At 46.6% G+C, this 21,712-nt stretch overlaps 1 protein-coding gene across 4 annotated transcripts in view; it reads left to right on the forward strand.

The window, feature by feature from the left end:
* The window catches only part of LOC119446706 (mediator of RNA polymerase II transcription subunit 13), a 116,163-nt gene that overhangs the window by 78,714 nt on the left and 15,737 nt on the right, over positions 1-21,712 (forward strand). For 3 of the 4 annotated variants that reach the window (XM_037711218.2, XM_049664340.1, XM_049664341.1), the window contains 9 exons: positions 93-398; positions 3,419-3,692; positions 4,325-4,587; positions 5,545-5,878; positions 6,364-6,531; positions 8,423-8,832; positions 9,655-9,849; positions 12,308-12,534; positions 12,878-13,358. In XM_037711218.2, coding sequence (XP_037567146.1) covers positions 93-398; positions 3,419-3,692; positions 4,325-4,587; positions 5,545-5,878; positions 6,364-6,531; positions 8,423-8,832; positions 9,655-9,849; positions 12,308-12,534; positions 12,878-13,358 — 2,658 coding nt within the window. The remainder of the gene's footprint in view (positions 1-92; positions 399-3,418; positions 3,693-4,324; positions 4,588-5,544; positions 5,879-6,363; positions 6,532-8,422; positions 8,833-9,654; positions 9,850-12,307; positions 12,535-12,877; positions 13,359-21,712) is intronic. The other variant, XM_049664339.1, reaches the window with a different exon arrangement.

Raw genomic sequence — 21,712 nt, forward strand, 5'->3', positions numbered from 1 at the left:
GTTGTAGCGGGACTCGACTGTGTTAGCTTGTTTTGCTACAACATGTACAACCCAAGTTAGTATAACCGGGGACCGTTTCTTGATTGGCTCAGGGTGCGGATGTTGGCGTGTACCTGCCACCATCACTGGTCCCCACTGCAAGTGAGGAGGCCCAGTACAAGTGCACTTGTGGCTTCTCGGCTGTTGTGAACCGGCACCAGTCGCACCGAGCTGGGCTGTTTTACCAGGATGAGCTCGACATAACAGGACTGCCTTATGAGGCACGGCCTGGACCAAATGCAAGAGCCCTCTTTCAACAGCAGCAACAGCACCAGCAGCAGGCACGGCTTGGCCCAGCTGCCAGAACAGGATTGGGCATGTCTGCCGCTGGCCATCTCCCTACCCCATCTTTGTCTAAGGTGTGTGCTTATGCTGTCAGCTGACCAAATTGTTCATTATGTGTTAGCAAGAAACAAACATACTATATACAGTGATCACTCATAACTAAGGGTGTGGGAATACCGAATATTAGATATGAACCGAATATTGAATCAAATAGAAAAAAAAAAAAAGCTGACCATCAAATTGAATACAGTCAACACTTAATTTTTAGAACTCCCTAGGAACCACAGAAATCAGGCAGTCCGTAAAAAATGAATGCATGCCTTGCAAGGGTTCAAATCGTCACAGCCACATCTGAAATAATCTCTGAAGGCCTACCTGTACACTTATTTGCAGGGTTCGCACAGCCCCTTGAAATCCTTGAATATCCTTGATATTGACAGTATAAGTTCAAGGGCCCTTGAAACTACTTGAATACCCGTGGGCTCCTTGTAATCCTTGAAAATCCCGTGGGATTTGTTCCGCTAGAGGAAATTAACGACAACCTCCGCAAGTCATGCTGATATTTAAGGCCCTTTCGCTTACGAATGCCCATGAAAACAAGCTGTGTTGACTAAAGGGCAACATCAGGAAGTTTCGGTTTTAAATCTCGCAGCCCCTACGTCGTCTGGCAACTAATATGCATTGGAAATCCCATCCAATCCAATGCGAGACATATCACTCGCTCGGCTTGCGTATAGTGCCTAGAATATACTCTAGTGTGCCGTCCACCGAGAGTCTCCAACGCGGGACGGTGGCGCGAGCAGTGATGCCTGCTGCCGCGGGCCACCAGACGGCGATGCCTGTCGGCACCATGCTAAATCCTGCGGTGTTCGACTCGCGTTCGTTTGCGATGCGTTGATTGCTACGCGTCGATTGCAATGCTTAGTTCATTTCTCGCCTTGCTGCCGCTTTCGTTGCAGTCTTTTCTTATTGTGAGTGGGTTTTTTGCATCTATGTGTGCACTCGTCTGTCTAAAGAAACTTTGAACAGGTCGCGAAACCGCGATTTCCCAGAGACGCGGAAAGAAACGGCTCATCTCATTACCCAGCGCGTCCGCAGACCCCGAACGTATTGCGGATTGGGACAAGAACATAAGAGGCAGATCGCCGGGCAAATGGGGAGACTCGCGTCGTGTCTTGCCTGAAGTCCGCCCATGTCTCAGCATGGTCCGGCACAGTCTCGAAGTGCAGCGCACCAAGCGGCCGGCGGCGGCAGGCATCACACTCGGTGCCACCGCGACACCCGCTCTCGGCACACTAGTATGTGTCTTTTAGGTACTATAGTCGGGCCGTTTGTCGGCCTCGTGCGCGCCATTTCAGTGAAGTTTCGCGTTTGCGTTGTGTGTTTACTTTGACAAGATGCCAGGCGGGAAGTGCAAGTTTCAGCCTGCGTGGCTGCAACATACGGACTATCGTCACTGGGTGAGACCGGAACCAAGCGATCCTTATCGAGCAATGTGCGCATTATGTCAGAAGACGGTCGACATTTTAACGATGGGGGAATCTGCCTTGAAGAGCCACCAGAAAGGCGAAAGGCGACGGAGTTTCCGTCGAACAGCCAAAGAAAAAGAAGCGGAGATAACAGCTCTTGAAAGAGAAATTAATGCGAAAATAGGGCTCCTTTCCTAAGTCATGTGAGGAAATAAAATTACGCTAACACTCCTTGAATTCTGCCTTTTTGCATCCTTGAAATCCTTGAAATGTCCTTGAATTTCCAGCCAAATATTGTGTACGGACCCTGCTTATTTGATGCCTTGGTGCTCTTAGGATGCATGCTTGGGTAAGCAACATATACAGCCCCTTTCCACTCTTTATATGCTTCACTGCAATACATTGCATATGCTGCACTTTCCTGCTTTGAAGGCGTCGGCAAGGGTGATGCAGGCGGAGTCGGCACCATTGCTGACAGCGGCAAATCCTTTCAATGAAAAACACGGCACCGAACAGCAGGAAGCTTGGTGCATGACAGCATAAAAGAACCATCCGACCACGCACCAAACGCTAAAAATAAATGGCTATATTAGCTGCGGTGGCTAGGCATGCGAGAGCGCTGGTTCGAGGCTGCGACATAATCAATACTGCAGCGGCTTTGATTAATGCTGTTTCAGACCTGAGGGCACGGTATAATGTCGTAAAAATTGGACCGCAAAAGGTTTGAGCATCCAAAATTTCAGACAACCTTATGCATTGGCTCTAGGTGTAAATGGCGGTGCTGCGAAGGCATCCAAGTAATCAGGTGGTGCTTCACATGCTCGGGAGTCTGCTGGCATCGCATAACAAGAATGTTGCAAGCTATCACATACACAGGTACCTAGGAATCCAGATGCACTGTAGGGTCAGCTCTTAAGGGGAGCACCAAATTAGTATTGCAGCTCACCTCTATATGAAAATCTAGAAAAAAAAATTCAATAAAACGTCGTTGAATCAAGTGCTTTTTTCCCCTCTGAAGCTGAAGTAGTAGGTATGTTGTATTGAATCCCAACGATGTTTTCAATTTAATAGTGGACCTGTATTTTCTGGCAATCATATTGCATAGAAAGCTTTGTTTTCCAGTTTTCCCTCTGAAATACTGAAGTGCTTTTTTCCATCTTCACGGCTGGTAGGTTATATGGGTTATTATTGCACAGCAACGAAATTGACAATCTTGGCCACTTCTGAAATAAAGTCATTTATTTTCTGGCAAATTCATTATATTGAACTCCCCATTATTCGGACACTTAGGTACTTCCCAATTATTCGGACTATTGGTCAGCGAGTGTTCTTGTGTTTTCTGAAAGGGTACCATCCGTTCACCATAGCATTGCTAAGAAATTGTGTGTTGTGTATGTATGGCCGGCCACAAAAGTTCACTGGCTGCAGTATCTGAATATTTACGCAGCCTGTACTAATAGTGTATGCAAACAACATGCTACTGTTGTACAGTTCTAATGGCTTCGGTCGCAGACTGGAAATTCAATGCTTTTCGAGATCCCACGGTTTGCAAACTTTTGCGGCCAGCTTTACGTAAAATTCATGCTGTTGGGACCTTTCTGACACTCCCTTCCTTCTCTCCCCAGCAGGTGGACGAGGAAGGCCTGTTGGACTATGTGCAGAACCAGTGTCTGGGCATGTCCTTATCTCCGTGTTCGGTGCTGCACAAGACTTTGCAGCTGGGCTCCGAACCGCCACTGCCGCCGCTTGTGGGAGCGCGCCCCCCACCGGCCTCTCTGGCTCTGCTGCAGGCCCTGGATGGTTGCGAGGTTGCCTCTGGGGCACTTGAGGCTGTTGCTGCTCGACCACTGGAGGATAACCTCAAAAGTTCCTGCCTGCATCACTGGCCTTACCTGCACTGTGAGCAGTCGTCTGGTTGTCTGGTCCTGCATTAGAAATCTTCTAAAGTGCACCGTGTGACGCCTGTATAACATGTTGGAGTTTTATTTTTTTTAAATATATATTGCATGCGCCTCATGTTTGTGATCAGAAAAAAATTAGACGTGCAGAATTTACCTTCAGAAACTTTTTTTTTAATGAGCTTTTATAATAAAAGCGGCGCATCGTTGTTGCCATTTGCGAGTCATTGGCCACAGATATCAAGCACACAGGTAGTACGCTCGAGTGATCAATTTTGATACAGGTATCACTTTCGCGAGACTCTGCATCGGACTTGTCGAAGTATACGGCTTTGTGTGCAGTTAGTGAACTCCAACAGTTATTGGCCGCGAATACTGATCTAGGTCCTAGTAGAGCACAAAGTAAACCAACTTTTCAATCTTCGGAAAAGCGTGCTCCGTCGCCATTTTGTGATTGCGATTACACTGTGTCTGACGGCTCTGGTGGTAGGCTATTGCCAACATGGTTTTGGTTTTGTATCTGATAGGACCACACAGGCAGTTATTTTAATTGTTATGCCACGGTGCTCCTGTTGCATGCAGTTGTATGCCTGTCTGTGCTGACGAGAGAAATATCTACATGCATCTCTGCAGGCCCATGTCCGGCTAGTAGTTTGATGACGATGGGGCTGCTGCGTGGCCTTCAGCCCTTGCTACAAGATGCTGTACACAAGAAGCGCAACCAAGGTCTCTGGGAGGTCACGTACCGTGTGGCAGGACCTCTCACTTGGCGGCAGTTTCATCGTCTTGCTGGCCGAGGCACCGAAGACCAGTGTGAGCCACAGCCCATCCCATCACTGCTGGTTGGTTATGACCGGGACTGGCTCGCCCTCTCACCGTTTGCCCTGAAGTACTGGGTGAGTGTGCATGGTTGCGTTTCTTGCTTTTAGGAAGTTGAAAACAAGTTGTCACCTTGCATTGCGATTCGTTGGCAGCTTGACTATTTAACCCGTTCAGACGCCTCTTTATCCTGTTGCTTGTAGACTTTCACCACATTTGTTGCATCTTCAGAATGATAGAAAGTGTACAGCTCCATAAAAGATTAAGAATTTTCAATTTTTTAGTGAGTTTTGTCAAGTTTACAGAATGTGGACTCCATGCAAAAAGCGACTACAGGAACATCAAATATGAGAACATCTACTATTTCATGTATTGAAAAGCTTGAAAAGCACTTATCCAGCTGCTTGAAAATTATGCCTGGTGCATGACATTGTCAAAAACAATGAGAGAAGTGAACCCGCTACATACAACATACAGACACCAAGCAAAAACACCCAACCGTCTACCTTCCTACTCATTTTACTAAAAGCTTTGGCACATGTTATCCAAAATTGCAGTACGATTCGAATTCAAGATGTCTGCAACACATTTTAAATGTCATTACTTTCATCAGAGCTTTTGCTGTTGATGCACTATCTTGGTGTACACAATTCTTTACAGAGCGTATGAAAGGGTTAAAACCTTCGAAGCTTTCATGTCTACCTATCCCTGTTTTGCTATTGTCCTGCTTTGTCTTCTTTTTCTTTTTTTTTTTTTCGTGTGGCTTTAAATGTGTTGGCAGGTGCTTATGGAGCTTTGATTGTAAGGAAAGGAGAGCAGGTCATTGACCATAGCCAAAACAAAAAGTGTCATTTTGTTTTGGCTACCGTTTGCCTAGTGACCTGCTTCTTTCCTAACCATGATTTCACCTGACTCGATGGTATTCCATCTATTTCTTGACTACATGAAGCGTTGATGTCATGTAGCTATAAGTCTTTTTACATTTTGTTCATTCAATTGCTTTGCGCTTACACATTTTTTCGTTGCTTATTCAGGACAAGCTCCTGCTAGAGCCCTACTCACCGTCACGGGACATTGCCTACGTGGTGGTGGTGCCAGATAGTGAAGCGGTGCTTCCGGGTGTGCGAGCTTTCTTCCAAGATCTTAGCGCAACCTACCAGGCACTGAACCTTGGCCGCCACTGCCCGCTCTCTCGAGGAGGTCTGCGTGAGGGGCTTCTTCGTGTGTCCTGCAGCCTGTCTCTGCCATCTAGCGAGCCACAGCAGCAGCCTTCTTCAGCTCCCGATGATGACTGGCTGGGCCCTCTAGCAGAGGGACCCCTTGGACCTCGGTTGAGGCTCTTCGCCCGTGCTTGCAAGCTACAGTTGGGTAAGATAATACTCTTCAACATTGTGTATTTAAAGTGTTAGTATTGCCGGGTGGAAATTTCTACCATGCAGTGAAACCATCCAGCAAAACAGGAGCAGGTAATAGGCATGGCTGATACAGAAATGTGTCATGGCCAGTGAAAGTCATCATCATCATCATCAGCCTATATTTATGTCCACGGTAGGACGAAGGCCTCTTCCTGTGATCTGCAATTACCCCTGTCTTGCGCTAGCTGATTCCAACTTGCGCCTGCAAATTTCCTAACTTCATCACTCCACCAAGTTAACATTTCATTGTACAATTTAGTGCACAGCCATGCAGCGAAATTTGATAGCATGGCTGGCTCCAACTTGGCTGACACTTAAGGAACACTTGCTTTAACAACTCTTCAGATTGACTCCAGTGAATTGTGAGATGTGTGGACATAATTTGTAAATGCATTCAGTGACTGTTTGGCTTACTTATGTGGGTTCGTTATTTGGCAGGTCCTCACCTAGCAACGCAGAGCCTAGACAGGGGCATGCTAGAAGGGCCCCCAATTGTAAACCGGTGTGGTGCTGAAGGCAGGGCACCTCTTGCCTCGCCACGGCCACCACCAACACCTGAGGCAGCTCAAGAAGGAAATGCCACGCCACGACCACATGACACAACAGGTCAGTTAAAATGCTCTCTTGCGCACCTGATTGGCCTGCTGGGAGATGGTGGCTTCATGTAGACAGGCAACTGTCCAGTTGTAGGCATAAATTGTGCTGCGGTACACAGACTCGGGTTTGTAGGTCTTTGCCAGGCTAGTTTAATTCTTTGGTTTAAATTGTTAGTTTTGCGATCTGTTTGCCCCAAAGCCGTTTAGTGCTGCACGTATGCAGATAATGTCATAAGTTGCTTGTAAAATGTGTTCAGCAACAGATTGCAATGCTTTTGTGGTGCAAGGAAGTACCTTAAAATACCACAGAAGTGCCCACCCCACTTTTACTGAAAATTGGGTTAATCTAGATATGGGTGCTTGTCCGGTCGAAGCAGTAAACACCAAGATGGCGCCCAATGAAAAACTTCGAGACAGGGCTACGGTGGCTACGGAATCGAAGAAACCATGTTTATTTTCAGATGGTGAATGATGGGGTACGCTAACGCCTACTCATCGTTACTGAACCAAGCGAACGACTCTTCCGAGTCGGTGCAAGAATAGAAGGTCTATGCATTCGTCGCTGACACTCGCGCGATTGGGTTTTCTTTCAAGGACTGTTTATTGTCACTCTGCATTATCTTCACCCCCATCGGTCTTTCCTTTTCCACCGCAAGGAAGCGAACGTCCCCGTCATCGCCCTTAGCAGTCTCGTAGCAGCTGCAGTGGGGTGAATATTTCAGTTGATGCTGGTGCTTTGGAGGGGGTGGGCACTTAACATATAATTTTCAGAATTCTGTAGTTTTGGAAATGTTAATACTGGGTGCTTATGCGAAACTGGACGCTTCCACGGTATTTTACGGTAAAGTTAAACCTCAGTATAACAACATATTCAAGTTTTTATAACTTTTTGTCCATAGAGTACCATGTATTTTTAACTTCAATATAATGAAGTGTGTTTAGACATGATTTCGATGTAACGAAATTTCACTGCCACTGCGAAGGAATGCCGAGGCTATAAATGGGAAATGCCACACATGCAGATGGTCAAATGGTTGAATGACAAGCAGCTGTACCTCTCCAATTGCGTGCTGCGCAACAGAGAGCCACCACCAAAGTGTAGCAGGAAGACCCTCTTGTTGAGCTTTGTTGTGTGAAAGCTTTATCTTCAGCTTCTACTGCGCTAGGATGACCGTTGAATGCAGTTCGTGATCAGAGTTCTAGTTTGCTGGCGCCGCATGCACCATTCACTAACTACGAAAAACTAAATGGTGATTCATATAGACGTGGCGAATGAGTGGCCATGGAGATGAGATGGGAGCTACAACATGCATGGGTGCTGCGCAGAGGGTGGGGTTGTCACTCACTGATTACATGCACGCTAAATTATAGCCGCCACTGTTCACGCAGCAGCTGGACGTCATGCTCACTGCGGTTGTGAACCCGAAACTTCTGTGAAAGCAAGTGCAGATTTCTGACTATTTCGGCGCACCTAACGCTTGACACACTGTTTAGAGGTACAAATAAACATTTTATTTTTCACAGCCTATTTTCTATGATGTAGATTTTTTATCGCAAGTGGCAAATTTAGTTTCGGAGCTACAAAGGTATGTTCGGCAGCTTTGTTTACAGCAGTCTAGATATGGCAACGATCGGTTATGATCGAATTTTTAGTTCTTGTTGATATTGTTGTAAGTAAACTGCACTGTATAACAAAATTTCTATTTAACAAAGTAGTGCCAATTTTACCAGCTTTGTTATAGGAGATTTAATTGCACACTGAAAGGCTTGGCATTTAATAAACCTTTGTTAATTTTAATTTTAGTGTAATTTGAATTTATTTGCATGCCAGTTAAATTCAAGTGAACCAGCTTTTACTGTTTTTACTAGTGGCCTCACTCTTAAATGCTGCTGGGTTTCAGAGGGCTCCCAGGAGACATCCTCAGCATCGGGAGCTGCAGGGACAGCTTCAGGGCCAGGAGCTACGGCAGGAAACCAGAGTGGCTCAACACCATCATCGAACCAATCTGGATCAAGTGCAGTACCAACCAGCACAGGTTCAGGGAGCGGTACCAGTTTTGGTGGTGGAGCCAGCAGCACATCGGGATCGACAACGGGTGCCTCGTCAGGCACCAGTGTTTCTGCACTTACAGCTGAAGAGGGCGAGGAGGAGCAGCAACCCCCAGCCCTGGTTGTGTACTTGGTGGAACCGTTCACACTGGGCTGCTCAGACCCCGATGTTTTGCGTTCGGCCACTCTGGGGCTACACCGGTGCTTCTCCCAGCTCCTTGAGTGCCTGCCTGAGCCTCTGCAGAGCAACACCTATGTTCAGGTATGTGGTGTCGTATTTTTATATGGCCCGTGCCTGGGTAGCACTGAAATGGAAGCATAGCCAGTCTCTGTAAAATGGGCTTGCCCCTTAGATGGTTTTAATTCACACATTTTGCACTTTTGCCAAGCTTTTAACCCCTATCTGGGGCCATACTTTGACAGTCCCGTTACACTTTTCGGCACAGTGGGTTTTTCTCTCTCTTTTTTTTTTTTCTCTTCCGTGAAGTGAAAGCTCACACTTAGGCTGCTCAGACCCCGATGTGTTGCATTCGACCACTCTGAGGCTACACCAAACAAAAGAGGCAGAAGAATGGATACCCTTTTTTTTTTCTTTTTTTTTTTTTCAAGGTCTTTTACGCAGCACATTATTCTTCAGACTGCAATCATAATGGAGTGAAATGTAGCCACAGATTATTTGAAGACCATTTTCTTGCCACCCAAGGTGGGTGATACGGGTTTGTCAGCAGGCTCCAAAGATGCAATGCAATGGCCTAACCTGATTCTGGTGCAATGCATAAACATTGGTGAAATATCAGGGAGAGTCATATGTATCCACCGCAAAAACTTGGCAAACTGTCATTAGCAATGCAGACAGTCACATATCTGAGAACAGTATTCTAGTTTGTTTTGCCTGTTGAATATTTCCTGCAGAACATTACAATTCCTACAGGCATTATTGGCCCTGACAGGGTTAAAGCCCTTCGCAGCATCATTGCCATTTTTATCGCTTCCAGTGCAAACACTGCACAGCAGCACATGCGAGCCAGTGTTTATTTAGATGTGTGCAATGTTCTGACCGGGGGGAAAAAAAATGGTGTTTCAGATTCTGAGCTTGGACTCTATTCTGGGAGGTGCTGGCAACACATTGGAAGGTGTGCAGAGGCAAGAGCAGCTACGGTCACATGCCCTCTCCGTGTTTTATCAGTGTGCACGGCTCATCACACATCAGTCCAACGTCAAGTCTCTCACAGGATTTGGTCCAGCAGCTGCACAAGATGAATTCCTCAAGTCCCGATCGGTGAGACTTACAGTTGATGGTTTTTGGACATTTCAAGAGGGATATATACCAAGAGAAAATTAATAATGCATTATTTATGGGAACACCAAATTAATGTGCCAGTGCTGATTACAGTAAAACCTTGTTAATTCGGATTTCACAGAACCGAAAAAAATGTCCGAATTAACCAAATGTTGAATTATTGGGGGTATCCAGAAAACAATAAGCAAATGCGTCAACTACGTCAACATGCCTTTATTTAATGAATGAGCAAATCCTGTTGCTATTTTGCATAAAAGCAGAGCGGAAGGTGGAATTCTCGTCGTCTCGTGGCTCATTGGCTCTTGCAGCGGCAATCAAGGCCTCGTGACTTCCTTCGCAGCATGGCTGCGGCATGCGCCTTCCTTTGCGACATGTTTTGCACTACCACGCGCAGATCCCGATTATGTTTTCACCACTGAGCTGATCGCCAACAGATCGTCCGACCATCGCGATGTAGCTGGTGCTCTTGATCCTCGACAGCTTTGCACCGAGTCAAACCGAAACTGCCGAAACCACGACTGTTGTCGACATGATTATGAATAGCGACTTTGCGAAGGTATGCGGCCAACGCATGCACCGAGTCTGAATGAAACTCCCGTTCGCTGCAACAACTGCTGACGATACCGTGGTCGCTATCCATGCAATCACGGATGGCGACTAAACAGTTTTTTAACCACGCGGCTGACGCACGTACCGAGTGAAAACGAAACTACTGTTTGCCACAATCGTTGTGGAAGGAACTGCAGCCGCTATCGACGCTATCATGGATTGCGACTTCGAAATTATGAAAGCCCACGGCCAACGCGGTGTTATGCGCCGCGGTAAACGCAAGAATAAAGGCACAATAGACACAAAGCATTCCGGCATTGCTGTCATTCGCGTACGATTTCCGCTGATGGTGACGCGGACTCAGCCGCTTTGTTTCGGTTGGATACTAGCACCGCTTTTTGCTCTTTTGCGTCGCACATTTGCGGCGCTCCTCGCACGCCGAGCACCGAAAGCTGTTCGAATTAACCGATGTGTTGCCAAATAGATCTGAATTAACGAGAGTTTGATTGCATTGAATAAAGTGCCAGCCGGAAAGAGGACTTGTCCTAATTATCCGATTTTCTGAATTAACGAGGGTCGAATTAATTTGCTGTACAGCTTAGTTCTCATATATAAAGGTCTAGATTTTGTGTCAATAGTACTTCCGTAGAATAGAATCGAGTACTTTTTTCCCTCTGAAACTAACGAATTAGTGACATTCTGTTGTACTGAATACCAGTGTGATTATCAGTTTAGTAGTGGACCTGGTTTTTGCTGCAATCTTTTATTTATTGTTTAGAAAGTTTCGCTCTCAAGTTTTTATCCGAAATACAGGAGGGCTATCCTAACTCTACGGCAGGTGGGTTATCATAAGGTCAGTCAGCGCAACGAATAAGAGGACCGCGCATCACGTGACTAGATCACCATTCCACGTGTAGCTGTCACTGGTGGTAAAGAGCAGGCGCCATCTGCGCCGTTTCATTGTTAGGTTTGGCATGATTTACCACCACTCAAACATTCTGAAATCTGGAAGGTCACAGCAAGTTCATGCGGAGCTTCCCGTTGCCATTCCCGCATTGCATTATCATTTCCATCAATCCTGTCGACCCTGCTGAACCTCGTACCAAGAGAGGTGGCGGCGTTCTGCGAATTGCGGCGTTCAGACACCTGGCTGATGTCGGGGAGCGCTCGCAGTGACAAAGTCCACTACAGCGTCAGTCAGGGCAGCAGGGAGCACGAGGTGCTCCGCGAGTATTTACAACGGATATATCGAATATAGTCTAACCTCAATGTAACGAACCTCGATTTAACGAAATTTGCGATGTAACGAACTATTAAGTGCTTACTAACAAGATACTATCCTCCAGGAATGCTCTGGAAATTGTAAAGTTGCTTTTACAGCTGAAACTTTAAAACCTCAAATTAACTAAATTCACGATTTAACCAAGTTTTTCTATGCAAGTACAACTTTGTTATATGGACGTTCGACTGTATTCGAAAAATGTAATAGTAGATATTTGATTAGGTGATATTAGAGTATTCTACACCCCTAAGAAAACCTGTTTTTAGTTCCGAACAAAGATATCCTGATCATTTTTGCACTGCTTGGACCAAAATCTAATGGCGTGTGGCACTCACTGCTAGTAAACCTTTTAACATAGCAATTCAAAACTTCTGGGAACCACAAGTGCCTGTGCTGCCTAGTCGATGGCCAGTCTACTTCTACATTCAACTGCCACCGACTCTTGCATCCTGTGTGCACGATATACTGTACCTTGATTGAATGGTGTTTAAGCTAAGTTGTAATTAGTCGTGTAGGTTGTGTAGAGGGGAAACTTAAGAAGAATGCGGCATGCGAACTGGTGAATGTTGTACAGTAGCTGAGCATCCGTGTTCTTTCCCTTGGCAGGGTGGCGTGAGTCCAGTGAAGTTGTGGAGCCCGCCATTTGTCCTGGCTCCGCAAAAGGACAAGCAAACAGAATTGGGAGAGATGTTTGGGGACCGCAGGGAGAAGTGTGGCATTCTCTTTTGTGCGTACTGCCTGACAGAGGACCAGCGTTGGCTCCTAGCCAGTGTCAGCAATGACAAAGGTGACCTGCTCGACAACTGCTCCATCAACATTGAAATCCCCAATCGGTGAGTGTGGCACGTCACAGCTGCCACTACGTTTTACCCATAGGGCAATAGTTGATCGCTTTAGCTTGACTGAATGCCTGCTTTCGGTGACCTTTCAAAGAGATGTGTTTCACATTTTAAGTTCAAATGTCCTAATGTTGTAAATCTGTGGCAGTGTTATTATTGTGAAGACCTGTGCCCCGGAGATCAGCATAACGAGTTCACTTTAAATATTTCTTTGTGATCTTTGTTGCAGGAGAAGTTGATGATTAACCCTATCAAGAAGTTGCACTTAATTATTGTGTACCCTACAGCAGCCATCTTATCTGGTGAATGCATTTGTTCTCATTTTCTTGCTTTACAGGACACGTAGAAAAAAAGTGTGCGTTCGTCGACTTGGCCTCCACAAGCTGCTTGAGTGGCTACTAGGTGTTGCAGCGTGTGGTGCTCGTGCTGGTGGTGCAGTCGCGCAGCCGTGGCGACTCGTTGTGGGTCGGTTGGGTCGTGTTGGTCACGGTGAACTGCGTGAGTGGGCAGGACTTCTTGGCCGACGAAGTCTACTGCGCTATTCTCGCCGGCTACGAGAACTCTGTCACCAGTGTGCTGCGTCATCGTCGTCATCGTCCTCTTCTGCGTGTGGTGGTGTGGGTGGTATTGTGGGGGGTCCCTGTGTGCTGTCGGCGTGCCTGGTGTCACTGGAACCAGACAGCGCCTTGCGGCTTTTCCATGACCAGTATACACCGGATGAGCGGTTCACATCTTCGTGTGTCAGTTGCGATCTTGCGACTCCCCAAGATGCCACTGCCACTCACATTCTTGTCTTCCCTACATCTGCGACCACTCAGGTGAGCAGCATTCCCCACAATCCATGTTGTTATGCATACCCAATGTATACCCAACAACTTTTACGACTTTATCGTAAAATGCCTGACCTTACAGCTTGTCATACAGGCGGTAATAAATGTAGAATTTTCTTGTGTCCAGTTTTGGTAAGTTCTTGTAAAAGTACTAATAAAGTCGCCGACTGGATCATTAGAGCCAAAATTTTTTAACTGTTTCAATTATTCAAACTTACCGCAGCATTTCCACATACTCCGTAAAACCATTTGTAATGGCATTCTAAGTTTTGGCCAGAGTTATTTGTATATTTCATCAATAATCATAAATGTTCATTAACAGGCCACAGGTCTGACTCCCAACCATAATCAATGAGGAAGAATGCAAAAGCGTTTGTGTACAAAGAATTGCATGCATATTAAAGAATTCTAGAGAATCAGAATCGCCCAAGCGTTCCACTACAGTACAGTCCACGTACAGTAAAACCTCGATAATTCGAACTCGGTTAATTCGAAGAATTTGTGCGGTCCAGTCATTTTCGATGCAAATTCTACCGGATAGATTGAATGGGCCGCGCGGCTCTATTCGGGTAATTCGAAGTTTCCGGCTGGCAGCAACATGCGGCGGTTAGGTTAGGGTGCTCCGTACAGTCGCCAACCGATTTTCCAAGCTCATGGGGAGTGAAAAATAGTCTGAAAAACTCGTTTGGGGGGGGGGGGGGGGGAAGAATTATTAGGCCCCTTAGTGCGGCTTAAAAAAATCTCTATTAATGCCCTGCCTCATACTACGCTTGGAGGGGATCGACTTGCTTGGCAGGGGTGCAACAGCTGCGCCATTTTGATACAATTTCGTATTTTTGCGCCGAGCTGCGCCAAAACCTCACGTGATATATGTCGAAATTGCGCCACCCCTACGCCAAAACGCGTGGTCAGCCGCGAAATTTCTCGTTCAATGACATTGCGATGGCTCTTTTAACGGACTTTACGTGGGACTCGCGTAACGCCTTTGCTTGCCGTGAAGCGTAAGAAATCCAGGCTGACCGACTTCTGGAAATAAAACTTCCGGTAAGCGAAAGTTTGCCAAATTTGCCGACTTTGTCATAAATATGCAATGAAATTGAGATAATTCAAACTGTTTCATTGCGACGGTACATGTGCCGCGAAGTGAGTGTTTCGCGATCGGCCGGGCACGCGCTTTGAGTTAGGCGTCGGCCGCAATGCACGAAAAATGCTGTAACTGCGGCGCGAAATGCAATTCTCTCGTAAAGTTGACACTTCATTGACCGCCTTTAGTACGTCTCAACCGTTGCCCCCACGCCATCGCAAAGATTTCCCGAACGATGGCTTCGGTTTCGTTCGCGGCTTTCGGTCGCCCGTGTTACACTGTACCCGTATTTTGCAGGCTATAACTCGCACCTTTGTATAAGTTGCACCCTCCTAAAAACTGCAGTTCTTCCGAAAAAAAAAAACCTATATAAGTCGTACTAGTGTACAAGACACACCTGTTCATTCGGCATATGATTAAACAAAAAAATTGCGACGTTTCACACCGTGAACGCGGGTCACGTGCAAGCGTATGGGTGTCATTCCTACATAATTGCAATAGCAATGATAAGGCACACCAGGCGCATTTCTGCAATCTTGGTCGCCACGATGTTCCGTAGAAAGTCCAAAGGCGATAACGTCGTCTTCGTTCGCCGTATGCCTTATGTGCGAGTGAAAGCGTGCGACGGTGAGCCGAATCGCTCATAGAGGAAGAAAGCGGGAGGGGGGTTGGCTTATACTCTGGTAGCAACTGCGAAGTTTGCGCTACGGCGCGTGCCGTATCTTGAAAACAATCTGTAGATGCGACAACTTCGGGGTCGGTTGATTCGCGGTCAGCCTGCCGCCCCTTGCGTTGCTGCTCTGTGCTCGCACGGCGTGCTGGGAACTCGATAGCGCGCAGAACCCATAGCAATTAAGTGTTAGAGGAGATCAACCCAGCGTGCTTTGCGTGGCCATAGCCTCCAATCCGATTTTGACGGCAGTTTTGCCGGAGGAGGGAAACTACCCTCCTCAACTCGAATCGGTGTATAAGACAAGACGCACCGGCGATAAATTCAGAAAGAAACCGCGACTTATACACCAGAAAATACGCTATATACATACTAATTTCGCGTCAACGAAGTTCCGCCACAACAAAATGTTTCACGTGTCCCGCGATTTTCGTTGTAACGGTACTCAACTGTGTGTCGACGGTACTCGACTATATATATATATATATATATATATATATATACTCCGTCGACTCTTGTTACAACGGACCCTGATAATCAGAAAAAAACTGCCGTTTTATCCGAAGTCCATAGTATTCGAAACACCGAAAGAATGTCACAGTCGCTGCATGTTTCGACTACCGCCGGAACGTCGTAACACGTCGTCAGAAAAAAAAAAATGAAAAGGAACCACTCACGAAGAAATGCATGTGTACTTTCGACATGTTTGGCGGAAAAAGTTGTGTGCAGTGCACTGCTGGGGCGCGATCGAGGTCGTTGTTCGGAGCGTGCATTCAATTTCGCCAGGCGCGGCCTAAGTCAACCGTGCACGGCGAAACTTAACGCGCGCTCCGAACGGCGATCTCCGGTCGCGCCCCTGCCCTCACTTACGCTGCTAATGTGAATTACTATCCAATGCAAAGTTGAGTGGTGCGTTTATTATGCAGGGTAAATTTTAGGGTGTTTTATGAGTAAGCTTTCTTTGTGAAACTGTTCCAAATTTGCTCCAAAAGTAAGGTTTTCCTGCTCCAAAAATTGCTCCAAATCCTATTCTGGCTGTTGCACCACTGGCTTGGATTTGCCCATTAGTGACGTCGTCTCCGTGTACAGACACAAATGTCACCGCATTGGCGATCTCTGCCAACGGAGTTCGCCATGGAGATCGAAGAAACGAGTTTTGCACTGCTTTTTAGCTCTCGCGAAGGCACAGGAGGTAGCGCCGATCACCGAGACATGGGTCTCCGAGACACCTGCTAAGTGTACACGCCACGTTCAAAATAGCAACCAAAACTTTAGAGAGAGAGAGAGAAAAAAAACCACTGAATTAACAAGCGTGGTGTCAGCGTGCACAAGCAAACATGAATAGATCACACTCGATGACCGCAGACAGCCACTGTCAAAACACTAGCGCAAACTAGCGCGGCCGCCGCAGCGAGCGAAGGTTCGTGCGGTCTATCGCTTCAACGGAAACTGAGCGGCGAAAGCACAGCGTATTCAAAGGTCAGAACAGTCTGGAGATCGCTTTCAAGATGCGGTGCGCGTGACAACCCGCACTGGCGCTAAGTACGAAGTTGTTAGCAGAGCAGAATCCCCCCCCCCCCCCCTCCTCCCTTTCGCGCTGCCTTCCCGCTTTCCTCCTTTCGCGTGGGTGATTGCATCGCCAGTCCCTTTGCGCCCGGTTGCAAGATAGGCATTTGGAGCCGCAGCACAGCGTCGCCTCCCGCCCCCCCACCTCCTACCCCCACGGCCGTTGGCGTGACGGAGGCAGCGGCGTTTGCGCTCCGCCGTGCGTCTCCGTGCGTCTCCCGCGCGCCTTCACTCGCACATACGGCGCGCGGCGACGATTTTATTGCCCTTGGACTTTATACGGAACCTCGCGACCGACGCGACGCCGAGAGCAGAAATCCGCTTGAAGTGTCCATATAATTGCTATCGCAATAAAAAAAAAATAGCCCACAATAAATGGTTATGACGATAGTGCTGACCGCATATACTAGAAAGAAGAAAAAGTGCAGTACTCTGGAGCGTTTTGTCAGCCAAGGAAGAGCGGGCGTGACCTCCGAGACTGGAGGATTGCGCGAGCTCTTTAGTGATAGTGCGTGCCTCCTAATCTTGGATGCTATAAAGCGAGCCACTGGAATCCAAGCCAGTGCAAAATCCAACATGGCGTCCTCCAATATTGGTTACCGTGGCTCAGAACGAGCGATTTAGTCTGGAAAATCGAACTTTGGGGTCGCAATCCGTCCGGAAAATTGAGTGCGAAAATGCATGAACTCAATGGGAACCCTGACGGTGCATTCTTGAAGTCCTGAATATCCAGCAAGTCCAAATTTTTGGAGTTAAGCACCCGCACGCCCGCTTTAGCGGCAGTTATTGATTCCGTGAACATCGTCCGCAACTTTGTTGAGTGCAGTGCGCGTGATATTTATATGCTACGTGTTGTGAGGCAGCTGGAGAGCATGGCACTTGGGGGGCGGTGAACTACCGCGCCAAGTAATCCCGCATCAGTGATTACTTCAAGTAATCTTTCTCGGACATGGGATATAAAGGTGATTTCTTTTTGCGGCAAGTTCTTGCTTGTTTTCTTTTTTATTCATTTCGGTTAATTCGAAAATCCGCTTAATTCGAAGAATCTCCGCCGGGGCGATCGCTGTCCCGACAGATGGCGGTGTTGTGCAACAGAGGCGATGACAGCAGCGGCAGTGACGACGAGATTGACAGTGGCTCGTCATTGACACCGACCCCAATGTTCAACCAAAGTGCAATGTCGTCGATCGAGTCACTCATTGATTTCACGCACACTAAATTATAGCCGCCAGTGTTCGCGCAGCAGCTGGACGCGACGTCCAGCTGGACGGACGCACACGGCGGTTGTGAATCTGAAACCTCTGCGAAAGCAAGCACAGATTTCGTTTTCAGCGCACCTAACGATTGAGATGTTACTTAGAAGTATAAATAAACGGTTCGTTTTTCCCAGCCTACTTTCTACAATGTCAATTTTTTTACCGCAAGTGGCAAATTTGCTTTCGGGATTTGCAAAATATATATATATTTTTTTAACGGCAGTCCAGAAATAGCGATGATCGGTTATAACGATAGGACTTTTAGTTCTTGATATCGTTTTAAGTGGACTGCACTGTATAATGTTCACAGCCCCCACATTGCTTTGGCACATTAAACACCGTGAATCAATCACCTCAGCAGAAAAAAGGAAAATGAAGTGTGCCAGCAACAAATTATGGCATGCTTAGCAACCAAATTGCTGTCTTAGCTTGCTTTAGCACATTTCCCTAGAAGTGGTGGAGGAAGAAGCAGATATTATATAAAACGTCTAAGCCAAGTTTATAGGAACTTGATGCTTCACTAGGGCACTTTGCTGCTGCTGTAACATAGTGTTGGTCAACAAGGGACCATATTCGAGGACAACTTTTCTTGGCTATGAAGTGAAGGCTACAGCACCAAAGCACGCTCTTGCACCACTGCTGGAAGTAGTCCCGCAGTGTTGTTCTCATTTTCTTATGTAGAATATAGATTACAATATTGTTTTGTTTATTACAGCACATATTCTAACTGATATGTAACATTCACAAGTCAGCTACTCGTATATTATTTTTAGTTTGCCCTCTCGAGTTTTCGCACATGCTAGGTTGTCGCATGTTTTACACATTCGTTAATCCTTTAACCCTCAAATTAATTCCGGAATAATGTACGAAATTTGCTAAGTTTTTTATGTAGTCAATTTTTTCTATGTCAATGTTGTTATGAAAATATATTGCTTGATTGGTTTCTCTGTAGAAAAAAAAACATGAAAGCTGCTTTTGAGGGCAGCTTTCCCTCAATGCTTACCGTATTTCGTCTTTGACAGTGGGAGCAGCGCAAGATCGTGCTCAGCAAGTTTGACTCGCCATTGGCGATATTGGTACAACCTGCAATGACGAGTATAGCACGGTATTGAGGGTTAAAGGGTGAAAGGCAAAATGGCACCCACGTTTTTTGGTGAGCATTCATCACTTGCTATCCCGCCTGTCAGCTCCCCTGAGAGACTGATGTCCAATTTAAGCATTAAAAGACTGTCGAAGTTCACAAAACAAGTGCTTGCAGCATCTACACAGAAACCAAGCAAGCAAATCTGGAAATCGCAAAACGTCGGCAGGTACAAACGAGTGAGCAAGCTAACTTATGCTATGCTGGTTCTAGCGACGCTGGCGTCAGTTGCGTGTTTTAGTTCTAAAAGACGTACTCTTGCATCGGGGCTCCGATGCAGGCTGTGTTGCTCGCTGTTAAGAACTCTATGCGTGTTGAATGTGTATAAATATCGATTTGCTTCAGAAATTGTCTCGGCGTTCACTAAAGTAAAGAAGGTATGCAAAGTCCGAGAAATGAAACCAAAACTGATGCTAAACTCACACAGACTGCACTGTGTATGAATACATGTGCAGAAGCTCCGCTCCCGTAACTTTCCCTTCATAGCCAAGAAAAGTCGTCCGTGAGTATAGAGTTTGGTGTTTTGCTTCGTGGGTGGAGGGGGCATGTGCTTTCATGCTTTGACATTCTCTTAAGGCACTTGTGTGCACAAATTGTGTGCCAAGATATTAAATCAAAAGCAATGACGAGTAAATTATTCTAGTAAAATGAGTAGGAAGGTAGTTGGTTAGATGGTATCGTGGTATCGCTATTCGTCATGTAGCAGGTTCACTTTTTTCATTGTTTCTCGCTATGTTTTACATTAAGAACATTTTGCTAGTGGCAGTATTGGTTCTATCAAAGCACGCTAGACATAAAATAGTTGATGCTTTCCTATCAGGCGTTCCTGTAGAGAGCTCTCACGGGAATCCACATTCTCTAAACGTGACAAAACTTGAGTAACTCGAGAATTGAAAAGTCATAATCCGTACTGCAGGATTCTTTTCGGGATTCTGAAGATTCGAGGAATGAAGTAAAACTAAATTTTCAGTGGACAGAAATAAATGGTGATTGTAGGGGCTAAATATCAACTGGAGATGTTGCCGTTCCTAACTCTGCAACTTAATGTGATGTTGCTAAGGGAGACAAAAAAAGATACGCACACAACACTACTTGTACAGGGACAAGTGAGAGCAAAGCAGCCCACTAACAATGTCTAGCCTCGGAATTATTCTTTTTATATATACCGTATTTATTCACGTAATGACCGCACTCGCATAATGAACACAGTCCCAATTTTAGTCGTCAAAATTTGAAATTTTTTCTCCCGCGCAATTAACGCACCCTGAACTTGCTGCCGTGAAGTAGGAGACAGTACGATTCGGCGTCCAATATGGCCCATATCCATTGGGTATGATTGTATCGAACGCCGAATCGTACTGTGTGTCTCCTACTTTAACGCGATAGCAATCATAAGGACACTCAGGTGCATTTTTGCCATCGGCATCGACGATCGCGGCTCTATCTCCCTTGTTCGAGGGAGGAAATGCGCCGTATTTCGTTATGCACATGGCGCCAGTGGGAGGGGAGGGAGAGAGGCGGCGCAGCAACTGCACATTGCGCAGGCACGCGCACCCTATCTTGAAAGCGAGCTGCGTCGGGGGCTGAGTCTATGTGCAACGGCGGGTTACACCTTTGTGCGTGCTCCTTTATTGCCGCTCAGTTTGCGTTAAAGCGATACCCGGCTTGAAGGTCACTTCGCCCGCTGTTGCTGCTGCGCTTCCTCACACCAGCGTTTCGACAGTGAGTGTCCACATTCATCGAGTGCGATTGGTTCATGTTTGCCTGTGCGCACTGACACCATGCTGGTTAAAATACTTTGCACGTTTATACGGCCGGAAAACTACTATCCTTACTTCGTATAGCTGTCCACGCATTTGCTACCGCGATCGATGGTTCGCCTTTCGGGTGAAACTGCGGCTTTTTTAGAGGTGGCTGCGGAAAAAAACATCGCTCAAAATTTTACCTTGCATAATAAACGCCCCCCTCAACTTTGCGCTTATTTTTTAGGGGAAAAAAAGTGCATTGATTACGCGAGTAAATACGGTATATAGCAATTATACGGAAGCTCGAGGTGTGCTCGTGTGTGCGTCTCCAGAGACACAGAGTGTGTTTGCCTGCGAAAATGATGAAGCGAAATGGATGCACCTTGAATGCTACGTTCAGTCGCCTGGAGCAAGGTCAGTACTAGACCTTCCGCTGCTGGCATGAGCGTTGCATGCATGCACACTATGAATGCACTAGCATTCCTTCTGAGCTGCTGTGTGTATGCTCTGATCTTAGCAGAAAACACCAAGCTAGCATTGCCTTAATATTTCACTGGTCGCTGACTAACGCCGTCAGTTTCCTGTCAGTCTCATTTCGTGCACCATCGAGGTGAGACGCCTGGTAGCTGCCAGGACACTGTCCGTTTTGTCCAGCACGAGTTATACCCCTGTCAAGCGGGCAAGTTAAGTGCACTTACGGCGAGTGTCACTCGGTTTAAGTACACTTTGCCAAATCTAAACGTCGCAAGTGGAGTGTCACTCACTGCAGAGTGTACTCCGGTCGAAGTGCGTTCACGGAACGCACTTTGGTGGCCGAGTGCGCAGTCTCGTTGCCAGCGGTTTCAATGGTACAAAATGTAATGCATAAAAAAAGGACACA

This window comes from Dermacentor silvarum, chromosome 3, assembly GCF_013339745.2.
Source record: "Dermacentor silvarum isolate Dsil-2018 chromosome 3, BIME_Dsil_1.4, whole genome shotgun sequence".
Classification (NCBI taxonomy): Eukaryota; Metazoa; Arthropoda; class Arachnida; order Ixodida; family Ixodidae; genus Dermacentor; species Dermacentor silvarum.